The sequence below is a fragment of the Passer domesticus genome, chromosome 1 (assembly GCF_036417665.1).
Source record: "Passer domesticus isolate bPasDom1 chromosome 1, bPasDom1.hap1, whole genome shotgun sequence".
In the NCBI taxonomy this organism is placed as follows: Eukaryota; Metazoa; Chordata; class Aves; order Passeriformes; family Passeridae; genus Passer; species Passer domesticus.
The window spans coordinates 94,421,871-94,436,070 of record NC_087474.1 but is presented as its reverse complement, the minus strand read 5'-3'; the positions used below and the strand labels follow the sequence as shown (position 1 = coordinate 94,436,070).

Sequence of the window (14,200 nt, the reverse complement as noted above, 5' to 3'; positions counted from 1 at the left end):
TGTGAAGTAATAAACTTTATATGCTAGTAAAATATAGCAGTTAGCTGCCAGCCAACAATTCTTCAGATCCCATTCCCTAAGCTAGAACACAGTCTTTTTCAGGTGCACACAAAGGCTGTGACAAGACAGATAATTAAAGATTCTTCGAAGAACCACCCAACCATCTGACTACACTGTCAAATGCTATACTCTCCTGTGATATTTAACATGCTTTAATGGTAGTGTAGCTAATACAACCTAATTTCAGCATGCAACAAACAAAATAATAAAATCAGTTTATTGGCCATTACTGTCAATTTGGAACACAGCCAAGTCTGATTCATACTCCCCAGATTTGCTTCTTGGATATTGATTCTGTTTATTTGGTCTCTTTCAGACATGTGGAACTCAACTTACCAATGCAGGCATGGACTCTCACTGACAACTGGGTCCTCAGAATTATGCTGTGCTTCTTGCCCCTCCTAAAAAGAGAAGAAAAATATGTAAAGGTATAGTGAGGAAGAAGAGGAACTGGAAATAAACAAGTCAAGGTGAGCCTAGGGAAAAAAGGGTGGGAGGGAAGGGAAGACATTAGAAATTTTGTCTTTGTTTCTCATAATCCACTTCCATTTTAATTTGCAATAAATTAATTTTCCTCATCAAGATGGTTATATCTATGATAGCAATGGTTAAGTGATCTCTCCATCTTTATCTCAAACAACAAGTTTTTTTTATCCTATTTCCCCTCCCTCTTCTGAGGACAGGGAGCAAGAGAGCAGCTGGATAGGCATCTGGACACTTGCCAAGGACAGCCCACCACAATGAAAACTGTATTAGAGAAGTTATGACTGCACATTTTACTTTTCACAGAAACACTTTCATGCTAGGTATAATTAAGTATTAAAAGAAAATCCAAGGTTAAACAAGAAGTTGTTGACACTTTCACAGCTCTGCCTGCTTATGTAGCCTAAAGGGTCTTTAAAGTACAAAAGTAGATGTTTTTCATGCAAAGAGGCAAAACTGAGGTCCTTCCTCACTCTGACTCTCAGTTCCATACTGGGCTTCAATGGAATGACTGTTTTAATTAGCTGCTAAATACCTCATTTGGGTTTCAGCCAAATTACGTTTAGTTGCATTTCTTCAACCTGGACAAGAACACAGTTCTTGATTTCTAGTGCTACACCTGCAAACCAGTATGAGGGCACTGACAACACGTTGTCTCTGCACGCAAATGTGCTCACCTGATGGAAGGTGGGAGGGTAAGAAATTCCAAATGTCTTTTATGCTTGTACAGCAGCGTATTCTCCCTCTTTTTTTTGAAACTAAAAGGGCAGTTCCTGAACAAGTGGCTCTAGGTGGTCTAGAGGACATCCAGAGGTCCCTTCCTACTCAGCCATTCTGTGATTCAGTGAATTTATTGTGGGAAAACACTCACGAGGGCACACTGTTTTTACAACACAATCAGATGCACCTTAATTTGTGTCATGCGAACTGTAGACCTACTTTGACATACAAGTTAGAGCACAAGTCAGCACAACCTTCCTCAGTTACATATTTTGCAACTCTGCTGAGAGGATTCAAGCCCAAACCCTTTACACAGACACCCAGCAGCATCTGGTGTAGTAAGGTAAGTAGTGACAGGTATTTTCAGAAAAATATTGTCCTTAGGAAATATAAAGGAAAACAAAGAAAAGTAAGGACCTGGAAAAAAGTGATTAATGTTGACCTGTGTACCTGCTAATAGAGGACAGTTTCAGTTCCAGTAATCTATTTCTCTATAGATTTTTAAAAAAGGTTAAACAGAGGGAGTTTCTTTTAAAAATAGCAAAACCAAAAACCTTTAATCAAAATTACTCTTTAAAGGATCCACTTGGACATCATTAGTGGGCAAAATGTCACCCTTCTCTTCATAACTGGAAGTGCCAAGCAGCACATGCTATTGCCCCCACAAAAGCAGGCTGTAGTTTGGACTGTGAAATTCCCTACAGCAGTTCCAGGTTTAGGACTCACTCTCTGTCCATCTAAATGTCTCCTGTTGTTCTGGTAGAACACAGTATTTTCCTGAATTCATATTCTTCAGATTTTTAACGTCTGTCCTTCCCCACAGGAGTGCCAGGATTCAATGTTCCAGAATATTGAATTTGCCAAGTTAGTAAAGAATTTTTTACCAAACCTCTTGCCCTTCACAACATCTGATTCTGTACAGAAACTGCTTCTCTTCATCTCACTTCCTTGATGGACTTGTTGATACACCTGACATACACAAACCCTCCAAGATAAAATCAGAAAATGGAAGAATTGAGTCAAGATTGTTTATTTCAGAATTGTAAAATTATAGCCCAGAATTAGCAAAGAAAAAGGAAGTCTATATAATCAGACTTATTATTTTTCCCATCCTGAAAAAACTGATCAACTAAAAGAAATTGCTGTTTTAACAAATAATGAACATTACCATCATAGAACTCTCTAGTGTTTTAGCAGTCTGTAGGGTACAATGACTTCACCAATGTTCTGTTGAAATCTACAGGTCTGTGGTGATTTGCTGAAAGAACAGCAGGTGCCCAGCCATCAGAGAGAGACTAAACATGAGGACCTGAGAAATCAGCACCATTTTAAGGTCTGTAGAGATTCAGGCCCATTACAATTTAATAGTTTTTCCTTCTTTTCTAAAAATCCAATGTTCAATGTTTCCTGGTATAAACAAGGCCTTTTTTTTTTTTTGGTAGTTCTTCAACAGTGGTGCTACTTCCTCCTCAACCTCATCTCCTTACAAAGACCCCTGAAAACTTAAAGCAAAACCTAGAGCAAGCTCTCTTCTAAGGCTCTGTTCTACACTATCATTGCAACTGTAATACCTCCCAAGACAGAAAAAGCTCACAAACACAAACATTAATTTTTATCTCCCACTGGTTGCACTGGCAATTTTTCCAGCCTACCAAAATCAATGATTCAAGCCCCAGAAAGTACAAACATGAAGACTCACTTATGATGGTGCATTTCCCCCACTTCCCCCCCAGGCCACAGCATGATCATCACTGTAGAGGCATTTTCTGTGGTTTAGGCATACTAGATTTACCACACAGCAGCTAATTCTAATAAGACCAGTCACACGTAAAATATTAGGAATGACGCAATTTCCTGATGAATACTTTTGACTGTCATGCAATATGAATAAGACTTTTGCAAAATGAAGATCACCTCTGAAAATTACTGCATCCCTGATTCTACACATACCAGTTTCCTGGAAAGCATATTACAATAAAAAATTCCAAGAAAAGGGTAACTTGAGATCCATCAATGATTTCACAGACTCATGAACTACCGGCCAAATAGTATTAAAAAGCATGCTTGTAATCAAGCTTGCCATGATATCAGGACAGGGAAGGGGGGGTACCACAGGACAGACAGGCCATTTGCATTAAAAACAAAGCAGGTTCAAAAATACACAGAAGAAAAGACTATTTCCAATAAACAAGGTTCATTTATTAAAAACAAAATCTAGACATGTAATAAAGTTTGTAATCTACTCTTAAGTAAGGCTTATATTTTTATTGATATGACTTTAAAAAAAAAGTTTTAGTCAGTGCAGCTGGCTACTGTTTATTGAAAAAAAAAATCCAGTAATATTAAACAGAGTTAATTTCATAGCAGAAATTTAGCAGAAGAAGCGTAGGCAAATTTCACATATTTTCCTGAAACAGCATTCTGTTGATCTGTGTTGAGATCAGAATCATTACTGCTATAGGATTAACTTCTAGTCTTTGTAGTTACCAAGACACAAAACTTTTTCTATATTCAATTTTTCTAATAAATTAAACAAGCACATGCCAACTGCTCACTGAGTGCCTGTCTTATGGAATATAAATGCTTTATTTTGTCATTGTTTATGTACCACATTACAAATAGTTTCCCTCAATTATACATTTTCAAGCCTTGATTTAAGTGACATTTTGAAAATAGTACCTCAATTGACTGTTACATGTTTTGAAGCAAAGCCTTTGTCTGAGCTAAGCAATCCCTTGACCAGGGGAAAAATACCAAGAATGTTGTTAGGAGTACAGAGGGGAAAAGGCATTAACAAACAAAATAATAACCATTTAACGCCAAAACCACACATTAAAAGAAATCCACAAACAGTTTTCTCTTAATGTTTCAAGGAAACTTTGAAAGGAAATTTTAAGAGAGTTTATTTTATCAATACATGATATCCTTCTTCTCAGACCTATACTAAAGACCTGCTGGTATAAAAAATTGGACTTTTATGTAAATATGTAATTAAGATTCATTAACGTTACTAGCAAGATAGACCATTATCATTTCCATGAAAAAGCTCGTCTTTGTAAAATAGGAGAATGCATCAATTAACATACAATTTCTATTTCAATGTTTTCTTTCTTTCAGAAAGCAACTATTCAGACCTCCTAATATTCTTCCAAATGGCTACAAATTTCAATTCAATAAATTTTGCTCCAAACAATCCCTGATTCTGAAAACACATTATTTTATAATTTAAAACCCAAGCACAAAATCACTTTTCTAACTTTGTTAATGATTACTTAAAAACTCAGTAAAGAATATTCATTAGATTAAAGGTGTTAATTCTACAAAAGGCCATGCTATGTCCTTCTGGGCTCCTCCTGTTCTGTTTTCTACACAATACTTGACAGCCATGGAAAAAGCTACAGTTTTATAGCACAGCAGCAGACAATTGCAATGGTTTTAATAACACTGTAGTCTCACAGACAAGCAAACTTACTATTCTTCATTGTATTTGCTCAAAAAATAAAATCTGTTGCAGACATCTGAATCATGAAAAGGCCATCATAAGCAGAAGCTGAGTCCAATGCTGTTAGAAGCCATGATTAGCTCACCAACAATTTGGATTTTTCAGTTAATGTAGATAAGAGAGTGTCTAAGTTCTGCTCTTAGCCAGGGTCTGTACACTCTTCTATTTCAGAAATATTTAAAGTATATAAAAAAACATTACCCCATAAAGGCAAACTTGGATTTCAGTCTTTCATGCTGTGCTACACACATTGATATGGCAAAACAGCAACTAAGAGTGATACATCTTCTTAGGGTGACTCTGTTTTTTGGGGATTCTTTAAAAATAAATAAATAGATTATAATAGGCAACCATATCCTACCCTCAGAACAGTTTTCAAGTAGCATATTCTTATGACTTTCATTGTACTCTTTTCCAAGCAGGGATTTCATCCATTAAGATTAGTGTTATCAGTCAGTTGTAGACAGAGATAATTCTTGAGACTAACTCAGAGAGAAAAATCATTTCATGTGCTAGAAAGTACAATTATGAAAAACCTTTGAAAACTACAAAGTAGTTTGTTTGTGCACATAGAAGTTTGGCTATTTAAACTAATGTGCAACCTTTCCCTCATATCCTAGCCAAGATTCTGGACATATAGCCCAGATGTGGTGGAAAATGAATACTAGAAGTTTCAATTCAAACAGACAATAGCAGTAAAGGAATTGTAAGAACGGGGTCCAGAGGATGGACCTTACCTTTCCCCCTGCACAGGGCCAAAAGCTCAGCTGAGGCCCTTTCTCATCATACCTTAGAGGAGCGCTGTAAAGCACAAGCGGTTCCCAGCAGCAGCCTGCTTTTAACTTGTGGAACAAAACAAAAACCTACAGGTTTGCCCTCCTAAGTTTCACCAAATCAAGGAAAATAAAGGAAAATAAAATCATATCCTGGCAAACAGTATAGGTACCTTGTATTTTCATTATTTGTTATAAGATGGGAAGGTTTGCTGCTCCCCTAGCCTCCAGCTCTCCCCACATTTAGTTTTTCACACTGCTATGAAGCGCAGTATCAGTCAATCACTCACAGCAAGGCCAACTCTGAACCAGAGGAATCAGATGATCCAGGCACACATTTACCTGACACCAAGGCTCTCTTGAAACAACCAGATGATTTTTTTCATTATCCTTCAGAACCACTACCAAAGCAAACACAATGGGTTACTGAACCCAGCTAAACCAACACCATGAGCTGTTGCCTGTTTATCCCAAAGAGTGCAGAGGTTGGATGAAAAGTAACTTCAACCTAGTAACACTGAAACTATTTCCAGACTTGGACAGCATTTAACATCAGCCTAACCTGACAACTTACCCTATAACAATTTTGCAGCTAATTCTGCCTGATGTAACAATCTAACCATTATGAAAACCTATCTAGCACAGATGCTGCTTTCAAACTACACATGCACAACACATGCTTCACATTTTGTTACAGCTTCTCATAGCACTCAGGTTTTTTCGTGGGCCATTAACCATCTCCAATAATCACATCCATGTTTTCCAACAGAAGTAGCTTAATGAGAACAGCATCTAGCAATTCCTGAGCTCAACAAAGAATCACTGACTCCCACAAAAAAAAAAAACCTAGACTACAGTATGCCACCAGAAGCAAACACGTGGCAAAAGACTTGCTCCAGAGTGCATTACTTTTGCAAATGGCTTCTGCTTTTTCATTTTAGAACCCATCCATTTCCATCTTCACTTGCACACACCTTTTAGGGAGTGGAAAATGCTTCTGCAATGGGGTATTGCCTCACAGATGCTTCACAGCAGCAAACAAACAGTTTGGAAAACAAACTGTTCCTTGCTGAATGTATGAAGGATGAAATTTTTGCCAGAGTTCAAGCACTTGAGTCTATCAGGCTTTCCCTGAAAAAGATCTGCAAGCCAGCACACACACACAATAAGGAAAGTGTTTTTTAACCTGCTATTAATCAGACAGCAGAAATCCTAGGCTTTGATTTCAAAGCTGTTAAGATACAGTTTGACTGCCGTTTCACTATGATATGCTTCTCCAGTCAACTGCAGATTCAAGAGATCGAAAAAAAAATTCTGACACTTCAAAAAAAAAGTTGAATAAAAGCCAGGTTTTTTAAAGTGAGAGAGTGCACATGTGCATGGAGAGTGGAATTAAGAATCTCCCTGAAACTCATCTGAAAATCTTATCTAAACAAGTAATGTTTTTGAAGTTCTTAGGTACTTATTATTCAAGGATACAACTGTCATGTTCAAGCTCAGGTTATTGCCATTGAATACGGGAAGCAGAGGAGCTCAGGACATAACATCAATAATTAGAAAGAAGTCTTTAACATGCTAATACCCTTCAAATGTATGACAGAACTAGCAACTTATTCTGGTACATGAAAGTCTGTACCAGGCAAACACACACACTCATCCTCATAGGAAGTCAGTGGACTTTTCTTTCCTACCTCATTTTTTCCATCTAAAAAAAATAGTGTGAAGTCAGAATGTGTCTGCATTCTGTTCATGTAATACACTTGCAAGTCATCTAATTATTCTGCAGGCTGGTTTTATTCAGAGCATTCCTGAATCATGACAAATGTACTAAAGTAACAATCATTTGACAAGAGTGGACAAAAATCAGTAAACAGATAGCAACCCATGCATGTCTGTTCACTCTGCATTGAAAATAACAAAACATAAAAGTAATTAAAACTTTACTAATACAAGTAGGAATAGTCCCAGCATATTCCCTAAGCAAAAACTGGGACGGCAAAATCTGGCCAATTATTAGAGCAACAAACACTATACAAAGGAACAAAGAATGCTTAATTTGTATGGTTTTTCCTTGCAGAATATTCTAATATTGCATTCTGTGTTTGTCAACATGATTCTAACAAATAACTGCCTCATTCCCACTAAAAATCTATAAACCACCACCATCTGAATGCCAGTGAGTGGAAGGGCATCCTGGCTGACATACCAGTCTGCATAACTGTGCAAATAAGGACTACGCACAGACTGACACTACAAGGTGCTGGGTTTTTACATTGCTCTCACTCTTCACAAGTACCTTTACTAGGCAGGGTTGCTATTTTTCTTTTTCTTTTCTTTTCATTTCCCCCTGTTTTTAAATGGAAACAAAATGTGATTGAAGGAGAAGGTGGAAGAAAATGAGAAACTCAAAAGTGTGGAGTGAAACAATAAAGAGATTCACCAAGTATGGATTATAAGCCACATGAATATCACCAAATTATTTATTACTAATATTGTTAAAAGGTGCAGTCTTCTGCACACCTCACCACAAGGTAACACTTTTTGCGAAAAGATAATGAATCATTTTACACTCTCTAAAAGGTAATGAGTTCAAAATAGGGGAGACATTTGTTCCATTTGTCCTTTTTAGTAGTTTATGTGCAAGCAAACTTCAGAAGCTGGAAAGTGAGAATTCCCTCCCCACTTCCTCCCCATACTTTTTGAATCATCATGCTGGCTCCTTTTCAGTTTTTAAAGGCTCTATTTCCACACATTAAAACAAAAACCTTCCAACAGCCCCTCAAATATTTGAGGGCTGACTGCTGCCTTCACAGTCAGAAAATGACCATTTTTCAAGAGCTGTCATTCATGAACGAAACAATGTGCCCTCCCAACCCAAAAGCTCAACTCATATAATTGTTTTGAGTGGGATGTTTATCCTGTCATTTTGTGAAACACTGATAGCATTTTCAATTAAATTTCCATCTTGTATTTTTGTATTAAAAAACCACAAACTTCATGAGTTGGAAAATGGTGAAGAGAATTGCATTAGAAGACCTATTTTAACAATAATATTGTTTCTGGGTAAAACACAAAACCAAAAGCAATGTTTCCACACTTCTTGTCAACCTCACATCAGGTCTCCAGAGATGACACATCACTTGACCAATGCTTTCCAGTTTTTAGGTTATGTATTTCCCACTGCTGTCAGTAACTGTAAAGCTCTGGCTGTACATTCCTCCCAGGAATCTTTACACCAGGTAATTTCTGTTCATATGGTTTTGCCATCACTTGTACTTGAAGTTCACATTACATGAGGATTTTAGTTTAAAACTTCTTCACACTTGGAGAAACAGATGCCTTTGAAATATCTGGATTTTTGGGGAAAAATGTTAGAAGAACTGGTAACCTACAGGACAAGGGCAAGGAGAAAAGTAAAATTAATTAACCTCCAATAGCTGAGTCACTTGATGTTTCCACATCTTCAGGCAAAGAGTCCTTCCAGCGCTCCCAGCCACACTGTGGGACCCACAGTTTTGGTTCCAGGCCACTAGGAGTGGTCTGGGTGCATTAGGAAGAGCATTGCAGCAGGTCAAGGGAGGTGATTCTGCCCTTCTACTCAGCCCTGGTGAGGCCACATCTGGAGCGCTGTCTCCAGTTCTGGGCTCCTCAGGACAAGAGAGACATGGAGCTTCTGGAACACATAGAATAGAGGACTACAAAGATGATTAAGGGACTGAAGCATCTCTCTTATGGGGAAAGGCTGAGAGTGCTGGACCTGTTCAGCTTCCAGAGGAGACAACTGAGAGAGGATATCATCAGAGTCTGTCAGTATCTGAAGGAAAGGTGTCAAAGAGGGTGGATCCAGGCTCTGCTCAGTGGTGCCAAGCAGTAGGACAAGCGGCAATGGGCAGAAGCTCATACACAGGAAATTCCATCTGGACATAAGAAAGAATTTCTTTACTGTGTAGGTTACAGAGTACTGGAACAGGTTGTGCAGAGAGGATGTGGAGCCTCTTTCCTTGAAGATATTGAAGAACCAGCTGGACACAATCTTGTGCAATGGGCTCTGGGATGACCCTGCTTGAGCAGGGAGTTTAGACCAGAAGTCCCACTGTGGTCCCTTCCAACCTGACCTATTTGGTGATTTTGTCACCAACTTCTAATGAAGTTCCATTGAACTTCTAATGAAGTTCCATTGTTTCAGAGCAGAAACAAACAGCACCTGAATAATAATCTTCTTTCTCACAAAGACCCCTGATAGCTGACATTAATCTAAGAGTTCCAAAACAGGCACCAAATTTTTTTATAACCAAAAAAAAAGAAAAAAAATTGACTCTATTTGTAAAAAATAGTTTTAAGAACTTTTCATAAACATTTTCCTTTTACTAGAAATCATTCTCTACTACCTTAAGAGTAAAACCCTAATCTTGTATGTTTTTTCCAATGATGATGCTAAAAAGATAACAAAGTGAAGAAGATATCATCCAAAGCAACACAACACATTTCAGAGCAATGCCCTACTCACTTAATTGGTCATTTATGCTTTATCAGAATGTGATCATTTTAACCAGACTCAGCAAGAACTATTTAAAAGCTGTCCTACCTTGAAGTAGAACATGCATATGATTATGTAAGTACAGAAAAATAAACTCTATTTTGCACTGATCAACATACTATTTTGTGTCCCCTTCTTTTAGAAGTTTTCCATTAGCCTTATATTTGGCAAGGGCTTCTTCCTAACCTGACATACAAATTTTTAAATATAAAACACTGTTCTCAGGCCACTTATTTCTCCATATTAATTCCACTTTGGAAATGGGCTTTATATTTATTGCTGGGCCATCAATGCTTTTGCTAGCGAGCACAATTACTGAGCAGTAAATGTGAAATAAATTACTGTTTTGCTGTACTGCTGTGGTCTTAACCCTGGCAGCATTCACTAATTTTCATGGCTTCATTACCAGAGATCCTGGGCTAGTCACAGATTTGCAGCAGTTTAAGCTGTTAGCTCACAACTGGAGGCTAAATTGGAGACACTTATTTTTATCAGAAGCAGATTACCACCTTAGCTTAGTCAGGGGTAAACCAAATAAACACACACCACACACCGAGCACACAGACAAATGGATTCCCATGGGAGAAAAGCGTGTGAGCTTGCTTACACAAACCTTTGCGTTTACCGCCGGGTAGGAGCACATACAGGAACAGTTGCCATGGAATAGGAAGTGTAGCTAATTCACAGCTTTTATTAATTACCCAGCACAAACTCCCTTGGCTGCCCACACACTCTGGGCAATACTTCACGGGTTTGCCCAGGCAGACAGTGAGTGCCCACGGTGCTGGTACTGTTCCAGGTTTGGATTCTAAATCAGTGGTTCTACTCACAACAGGAGTTCAGAGCAGCCCTGCAGCACTTTCTGGCAGCTCTACCTGAAGCCCTGCAGATGATCTGTTTATGGAGAGAGGAAGGGATTTCCTCCTCACAAGCTGAAGGGAAACACATTTCCAAGCCTCGAGAGCCTCTCACTTAACTTACAGCCTCGTCATCGAGGAGGAGGGCAGAGTGCAAACACAGCCATTAAGCAGCTTCAATGTTAATAAAATTAAATGGTTTTAAATAGAACATCTGGCATCAGCTGTTTCCATAAGCTGTTTTTTATTTAAGTTTCCACCAAAAAATACTGGACTTCTCAGCTATTTTGACATGTAAATCTGAATGCCAGATTAGGCTATCTTTAAAAAAAGTTGTCCTAGCAAAAACCACGAATTATTCACACGCTTTTTGGTTTGGCACTTTATTTGGTATGTAATGGGCTGGGAGAGAGCTAAACACAACAGTATTTTTGCAATACATTTTGCAGTGGAAATTATTTTTCAATAAAAGTACTCTTGTTGCATTCATTTGCCAGCAGTAATCACTAAATTCAAAACCAGCAAATCTTCAAATGTTTCCACAGGTACTTGGTACAGATGTAGATTTTTTCCCTTAACAACTGAGTAGACTCTGGGGCAAAGTGGGAGAGAAAGAGACACAGCTGCTGCAGTATTGAAAAACGAAAGCTGTGAAATAATGACTCAAGCTCTTAAATACCCCAACATTTAAACACCCTAAAAAAAAAAAAAAAAAAAAAAAAAAAAACCCCAAACCAAAATCACACACAGGGTAGAGAGCTCATGAAGCTTCCTTGTCCAAGCCAGGGGAGCCACTACTATGGATGCTGGCTCCTTCACAGTCAGAAGGATGCAGTACATTTTCCAAGACTGGGACATTTGGAGAACAGCAAAACCAACTCTGCTTCCCTTTGAAGGACATGTTCAGCACATCAGTGAAAGTTAACACTATCCAGTCTTGCAACTTTGTTTTTGTAGGCTACTTGCCTGAAAGTTCTCCATCTAGACTGGAAAGAAGCTGTAGGGTGCACAGACTGCACTCCCATGGGACATCCCCAGACTTCTGCAACACACAGTAAGTTGTGATCCCTGTAACTTCTGTGCTTACTGTCACACTCCAGACCCCTCCTTAACAGCACACACCAAAACAGGGCAGCACAGCTTATTTTAAAAAGCTTGCATAGACTTTGCATTTTGTATCTTTTGGTGCGAGCAAAGAGGCTTGCAGTCTCTGATCTCAATATATGCAGAAGAGATTTACTTTTATACCATCAAGCCAGCTTTAAGCTGAAACTGTATAAAAACAGTTGCATCTAAGAAACTGTATGTAAGCAAAGCTTTGGCCTGCAGTAAAATTCATTCAAGTTTGTTATTATTTTGAAGATGCTTGTTTTCTAAATACATTTTATATTCACAAATCAGTACATATTTCTTAACTACAAAAGTAGTAACATTTTACAATTAGTAGGAAGCCTTATTTGTCAATCACTTCTTCACAAGATACTGTGTCAAGGAGATCCACTGACAAGAAATCTCATAATTGGTGAATAATTTTCATGATGGAACTTTCAACTGTTAATTGTCTTCATCCTGCTTTCAGAGTACATCCCTCAAAGTCACATGTCTCTTTTGTCAGGCCTACAAAATATATGCACATTTGTGTAATTATTTTGATTACACACTCTGGAAGCAGGAAGACTCAGAGATGCCTTGCCAATTGTTCTAAACAGAGAAACCATATGGGACCAGTAATTTTATTTCATTTTGCTGTCAATGGTTATTGCATGATAACTATGAAAATTAATTACCACAGTTCCACCAAAAGATTAATTTCCATATTTTACCTATTTTTTTAAATATAAAAAATAAAATTGAATCAGGATTAAGAAGCAAAAAAGCTGCATAAAGTTTTGGAAATACAGGTGGTAATAGTTATTACCCTCAATCTTTGTGAGATAATTAAGAACAGCATCAACTTACTCATCCATAAAAAACAATGCATTTCTTTAGGAATATGAAATTTTCATCTGTATCACCATTTATTCTGCAACAGTAAAGTTTTAGCAAAACATCCCCTTCAAAACGTGGCTCAACATCTCAATCTGATACATTTTAGAATGGAATATTGCTACACTGTAGAAATTCTTACACCTTCCAAAAATTACCACAACCTTTTAGTTTGATGTTTCTAGGGAGCTGTTTTCTTGTGTTTTTGTTGGGGTTTTTTCTTGCTTTGTTGCATGCTTTTAATTGTGACCATCAATTCCATTTTTCAAATTCAGAATTTCATCAGACCTAATAGCTAAATATCACAGAAATCAAAATATTTGGGTGAACAAATGAGTAAATAATGTCAATAAGTAGTCACAGTCTCCTGTTCGTAACAACACAATGACAATCTTTCCCTGGTACCTCCCTTATTTTTCTTGTTGTTGGCACTGAGAAACATAGAAATGACATCAAGACAAAATATGGAGAAAAAGCTATCAGAAGCTGAGAGCATTTTCCACCCATGAACAAACACAAATACATTCTGTTTAATCTAATATAAAATCAGCATAGAATCTGCTAGATTTCAGTACTGCTTCAAGAAATAAGCCATACCATTTTTGTAAGACAAAAACTAAATTAACTTTAAAATGCAACCCCAAAATCCTTATGTAAACAAGTGACAGAAAGTTTTCATTCTCAAAATTGTGCTATTTGCAAAGTCTAAGTGGGAAAAAATACAGCACATATGCAGGAAAAGAATGTTGGAGATCCTTGCCAGACTCCACAGTCTTCAACAGATTCTGAATCAAGACCAGAATGAACAGCACCATCAAGAGGGAAAAGGTCCGTCATGGGACTCACCCATCCAAAATGGCTTGAGATAGGGTGTCTAGAAGGAATGCAAAAACATTAGCCCTGAAGCCATTTTTCAGAAGCACTTTAAAAGAATCCCTGCTGAGCAGATGTCTTGAAAACATATTCACTGAAGAAATTTTCATTGCTCATAGTATACTGCCTGAAGAAACTCTTGCTCCACATTTTAGGAAAGTGTTACCTTGTGGGCTACCATGAGGGCCTGTTAAAACACATCCACAGAGCTTGAGCAATTATATGGTAATTTAAACACATCAGTTTCTTGACAATTCTTGCTTTCTCTGTAAAACCTCAAGGAAACCAGGGAAAGGAGCTTTACCTGTCACCAACACCTTAAAGCAGCCAGTCTCACTAAACAACCTCCATTGTGCACTACCCTACACAATGAAGCCAAGTAACCTGTGTTGGAAGCAAGAGAAAAAAG

General features: G+C 37.8%; 1 protein-coding gene across 6 annotated transcripts in view; it reads right to left on the bottom strand.

Annotated features, from left to right (window-relative positions):
* Positions 1-14,200, bottom strand: part of FHOD3 (formin homology 2 domain containing 3) — a 371,712-nt gene that overhangs the window by 315,033 nt on the left and 42,479 nt on the right. For all 6 annotated transcript variants that reach the window (XM_064429703.1, XM_064429712.1, XM_064429718.1 and 3 more), the window contains one exon: positions 397-461. In XM_064429703.1, the coding sequence (XP_064285773.1) occupies positions 397-461 (65 nt within the window). The remainder of the gene's footprint in view (positions 1-396; positions 462-14,200) is intronic.